This window comes from Gymnoscopelus microlampas (assembly GCF_963454915.1).
Source record: "Gymnoscopelus microlampas genome assembly, chromosome: 13".
NCBI lineage: Eukaryota > Metazoa > Chordata > Actinopteri > Myctophiformes > Myctophidae > Gymnoscopelus > Gymnoscopelus microlampas.
In genome coordinates this window covers 51,692,462-51,698,461 of record NC_139950.1, presented here as the reverse complement: position 1 = coordinate 51,698,461, position 6,000 = coordinate 51,692,462, and the positions used below count along the sequence as shown (strand labels likewise).

The following is a 6,000-nucleotide window of genomic DNA, read 5'->3' as shown; positions in this document are numbered from 1 at the left end:
CCTATCAGAGATGTGTAGCTGTGTGGGCCAGCCTATCAGAGATGTGTAGCTGTGTGGGCCAGCCTATCAGAGATGTGTATGTGTGTGGGCCACTCCCTTTTCTACATTAGCTTACATACTAAGATTGTAGAATGTAAGGTTTGCTGGTGGTCAGTGGTGGAAAAAGTATTCAAATTTTTTACTTAAGTAAAAGTATCAATACTGCAATATGGAAATACGCTGTTACAAGTAAAAGTCCGGAATTCAAAATGTACTTGAGTAAAAGTACAAAAGTATTGGCATCAAAATGTACTTCTCAAAAGTACCAAAAAGTAGAAAGTACTCATTATGCAGAATGTCCCATTTCAAGTTTTTAAATGTATACACATCATTTGAAAATACCAAATCTATAAGCTCACAATGCGTTGCGATGCGACACATTGTGAGCTTGTAGATCGGCTATTTTCAAATGGCCGAAATGTATATAGGGCTGAAGTGGTTAATGTATGTTTTAGAGAGATAGGTAAATGGGTAGATATTGTAGCCTATCTGTAAATGACATGGTAAATCCTCCATTACTGGATGGGGAAGGAAGGTGGATCACTTTACATGTAGACTGCAGTACAAACCAGTAGGCTATAGTACCATGTGAGAGATTTATTGTTTTATACAAAGAATATATCATCCTTTCCCACAATCATTCATATATCTTCTTAACACAATGACCCAACATGTCCACGGTTTAGTTTCTCTGATAAACGTCTTGAAAGAGGGAGGGAGTGAGGATGCCTAATGTATGCTCCACGGTACGACGAATTAGAGATAAACCAGGCTTTAGTGTGTGTAGAGAGAGAGAGAGAGAGAGAGAGAGAGAGAGGTGGGAGAGGTGGGAGGGAGGAGAAGTGATGGAGGGAGGGAGGGAGGGAGGGAGGGAGGGAAGGAGGGAGAGAGGGATGAAGGGTGGATTGACTTTGGAGAACATCTAGTAGACACACTCCTTCACACAGTCACTCTGCCTTAGTGTCTGACGCTCAGGAGTACAAGCTGTAGCTGTGTGCCAGGTGAGTCAACTTATTACTTTTACTCTTTGTTCTGCCTTCTAGTCCTTGATGTATGAACTTTATAAACAGATTTTAATTTATTTTTAGTTCATTTGATTTATTTATAATAATATTTATATATATATATATATATATATATATATATATATATATATATATATATATATATATATATATATATATACTGTATATATATATATTCTTTTTTTGTCAAAAATTTGTGTTATTTGAAATATGTTTAACATCAGTTTAACTGACTGACGAACTTGACAAATTAGGCACTCGGTCTTGATTTAGTCTCCATGTGAAAGAGTGTTACATGGTGGTGGTTGTGAGTCTAACAGGTTACATGGTGGTGGTTGTGAGTCTAACAGGTGTTTAAGGGATGACATTATGATAGTGTTGAGAGCTTTTCTCTCATGTGGGTTCTCTGGCTGCTTGGGTTCAGCTGCATGCTGTAAATGATGCATTTATAAAATACATGCTGTGATTTTAAAACGTGACGAGCTGTAAGGAATAAAACATGTTCTACACGTGAAGGCCTACTGTACTGTACAGTAGCCTATGACACACCAGGTGACCCCAGATGTCTCAGATGTTAAGTGTCTGTCTTAACGCTGAGGACTGAACGCTTCTGACTAACGTGTTGCTGTTTGGCTGTGACCCTTGTTAACTCATTAATGCCTGAGGTTCCGATTCTACAAAATGTCTTCTAAATCCTAACAGATTTGTGAAAAACTTATGTTGCTATATCAGTTGTTCTCAAACTTTTTCATGTCAAGGACGTCCAGAATTATATGCATTTGGCTGCGGACCCTCATCTGAAAATGTTTTGTCCCAGGGACCCCCTAGAAGCAAAGATTTGAGTTACAAATGCTTTAAAAATATGTATATTCAAAGATTTGCACAAATCTTCACGATTTTTCAAAAATAGCAGATCTACAATATGAGCTTGTATATCTGCTATTTTTGAATAGCCCAAAGAATAGAATAATGGTTTAAGTGGTTACACAGATGCGTTCCCGGTTTTAATGGGTTAACCTCCAGTTACTCCCTTCCTTAACGTTATGTCTGCGCATGGAGATGAAATATGGTTTGGTCGCCTGAAGGGATGTTTATCAACACCAGGTTTCAATTTCAACACTTTTAGTGCATAATGGATAATTATACGTCTATGTCTGATAAGGGTGAGAAACAAAGGAATGTTTCAGCAAAGATTGGAATGTAGGTTGTGTTTAATGACAGATCTATAGACCCTACAGTAGAATGTAGGTTGTGTTTAATGACAGATCTATAGACCCTACAGTAGAATGTAGGTTGTGTTTAATGACAGATCTATAAGACACTACAGTAGAATGTAGGTTGTGTTTAATGACAGATCTATAGACCCTACAGTAGAATGTAGGTTGTGTTTAATGACAGATCTATAAGACCCTACAGTAGAATGTAGGTTGTGTTTAATGACAGATCTGTTAGACACTACAGTAGAATGTAGGTTGTGTTTAATGACAGATCTATAGACCCTACAGTAGAATGTAGGTTGTGTTTAATGACAGATCTATAAGACACTACAGTAGAATGTAGGTTGTGTTTAATGACAGATCTATAAGACACTACAGTAGAATGTAGGTTGTGTTTAATGACAGATCTGTTAGACACTACAGTAGAATAGTTAGGTGTTGTGTCTCAGATTGTCTCATAATAACCTCCAGTACTAGTGTGAGGGTTGTTGTGTTAGTGATGTGGAACAGTACTAGTGTGAGGGTTGTTGTGTTAGTGATGTGGAACAGTACTAGTGTGAGGGTTGTTGTGTTAGTGATGTGGAACAGTACTAGTGTGAGGGTTGTTGTGTTAGTGATGTGGAACAGTACTAGTGTGAGGGTTGTTGTGTTAGTGATGTGGAACAGTACTAGTGTGAGGGTTGTTGTGTTAGTGATGTGGAACAGTACTAGTGTGAGGGTTGTTGTGTTAGTGATGTGGAACAGTACTAGTGTGAGGGTTGTTGTGACACAATATGTTAGTGATGTGGAACAGTTGGTACTGAAGCATCGTTTACCCACTGAAAACACATTAAAACTGGGAAAGCATATTCTGTGTCATTTTAGATTTAGCGTTGGATATTCAAAAATAGCAGATATTGCGAGCTTGTACATCTGCTATATTTGAACATTTTTGAAAAATATTGAAAGTGTGTGAACTACTGATTTAAAAGGCATTTGTTGAATCGGCCTCAGATCTTAAAGAGTATTTTTTTAGTTTTTGACACATTCCTAAGCCAATCATTTCATGACCGGCTGTATTTCCGGTAGGAGACTCAAAGAGTCTCCTTTACCGGATACATTGGTATCTTTCCGCCGGTCATCAACTTATTGACTCAGGAATGTGACAAAAACTAAAACATCTCCATGAATTCAATGCTTCATGGGACTAATCGATAGAATTTGTATTTTTTGGGGTGAACTATCCCTTTAATGCGTTAAACCTCAGCCTATACTTAGTTCTCTGGACTCCCCCAGGGGTCTATAGCTTTACTAGGACTCTCCCTTTCCCCCTCTACACCAACATGTTGCATCGCCACATGCTGTTAGTTTGTAGATCTGTCATTGTGTTGCCCCCAGAATAGTGACGCTAGGCTTCATGTGGTTTAAGAGTTCTTATTGTTGGCTCTACCTGTGCTCATCATCTGTCCAGATGATGTCACCATTGGTCTGCTGTAGTCTCTATAATAGACCTCTGTATTGTGCTGTATGCAATTAGCCTGAATGGAGTCCAGGCTGGCTTGTGAAACTACAATTAGAGGCTGTCTTTAAGCTCCCCAGTGTAGTGTAGCTAAAGATGTAAGATTTAAAAGATAGGCCTTTCCCATTAGGGGGGATAATTAGTTCTTAATTGGCGTGCAATGGGACATAAAATTGATAAATCAAATTAACCACGTAAGCCCGATACTTCCCTGTATGAGTATGTTAGGGTTGCGTGGGGAAAATAGCAGATCTACAAGCTCACAATGTGGTGCATTGTGAGCTTGTAGATCTGCTATTTTTGGTGTTTTTGTGGAAATAGCAGACCTACAAGCTCACAACGCCTCGCTTTGCGAGGCGTTGTGAGCTTGTAGATCTGCTATTTTTCATTTTTTGCCTCTATCTTATGCCAATGTTTGACCAGCTTTTATAGTGTAGTTTGTTGATTATTTTGATGAGGCATTTGTTTTTTGTTGAGGTATTAAAAAGGTCTTAAAAGTCTTTAAATTGTCATTTAATCACTGTCATCTGGGGACCCCCCTGGGGGTCCAGACCCACATGTTGAGAACCACTGCTCTAGATCAATGTAAAATGTCTAACCTTCCTCCTCAGGTCTCTGTGACACCATGACGCGCCCCCCCACCTCCTCCTTCACCCTGTGTGTGGGTTCTCTCTGCATCGCCCCCCTGCTCCTGCTCTGCCTGTCCCCCCACCCCGGCCACGCCGAGCCCCCCCGGACCCCCCGCCACCACCACCGGCCCATCACGGCGGCCCAGCCCCGCTCGGCGCGCGCTCCGGCCCCCGCCAAGGTCCGCCTGGCGGGGAACTACGCGCGGGACCCCAACGAGGGGCGTGTGGAGGTGCTGCACAACAACACATGGGGGACGGTGTGTGACGACGAGGTGGACATCAAGCTGGCCAACGTGGTGTGTAGAGAGATGGGCTTCCAGAGCTCCATCACATGGGCCCACAGCGCCAAGTATGGAGAGGGAAACGGTGAGGAGACCCATCACTGTGTTATAGTATGTTGTAGTATGTTATAGTATGGAGAGGGAAACGGTAAGGAGACCCATCACTGTGTTATAGTATGTTATACTGTAGTATGGAGAGGGAACCGGTGAGGGAGTGACCGCTGTGGTGATGACCTGCATGCATGACCCATTCACTATGTTATAGTATGGAGAGGGAGACGGTGAGGGAGTGACCACTGTGGTGATGACCTGCATGCATGACCCATTCACTATGTTATAGTATGTAATAGTATGTAATAGTATGTAATAGTATGTAATAGTATGTTATAGTATGTTGTAGTATGGAGAGGGAGACGGTGAGGGAGTGACCACTGTGGTGATGATGATAGTCTCGCGTTACCAGACTGTTGCCTCCCACAATTTACAAATGTTTCCGGCATACAGTCTGGGACTCGGAAGCTCTGATCATGATTAGAATATAAACCGGATGTGGAGCCTCCTCTCCATTTCCGTTTCGTCTTTACAGTCGCGCACATTTATCCTATTATAAATACAAATCATCTAAGTATATTTAGCTTGCTGCTTAGCAGAAATGAAAATTAAAAAGTAAAATGTAAAGATATTTTAAAATATATTTTCGTGAACGGAAGTACCGGTTTCCTCTCTCGGATTTCAGGAGTTGTAGTTCCAGACTCTATATAGCATTCAGAGATTGTGGAATAGTTACACACGCGAGACTATGATGATGATGACCTGCATGCATGACCCATTCACTATGTCAGGGGTCTTCAACGTTTTCAGGCCAAGGACCCCTTGGCTGAAAGAGAGAGAAAGCAGGGACCCCCATTATATATTGTATACATTTTCCTTTTTTGATAGATTTCATAGGCAGCTTCATAGACTTGTTTCACACCACTATCATGTTGGATTCATGTTAATGTGTATTTATTTACAGACCTTTAACCATGCTCTAAAAACAATACTTAGTAAACCTGACCTTTCACTCTGTACTTTCTGTACTTTCACTCCTTTCCCCCCATACCAAACCACTTTGCCGAAAATAGCAGATCTACAAGTAGATCTGCTATTTTTGGCTAAAGTTCTCAGAATAGGGATGCTTGGTTGAAGTGGTTAATGTAAAAATCACACAAAGATTCGGCGGACCCCCTGTAGTAACTCTGAGGACCCCCTAGGGGTCCCGGACCCCCTGTTGAAGACCCCTGCACTATGTTATAGGCTTTTAGCAGGACG

At 41.2% G+C, this 6,000-nt stretch overlaps 1 protein-coding gene across 1 annotated transcript in view; it reads left to right on the top strand.

Moving 5' to 3' along the window:
• Positions 1–1,023: 1,023 nt before the first annotated feature.
• The window catches only part of loxl4 (lysyl oxidase-like 4), a 48,756-nt gene continuing 43,779 nt past the window's right edge, over positions 1,024–6,000 (top strand). The window contains exons 1-2 of the mRNA XM_084077221.1: positions 1,024–1,040; positions 4,391–4,774. Coding sequence (XP_083933347.1) covers positions 4,405–4,774 — 370 coding nt within the window. The 5' untranslated portion in view covers positions 1,024–1,040; positions 4,391–4,404. The remainder of the gene's footprint in view (positions 1,041–4,390; positions 4,775–6,000) is intronic.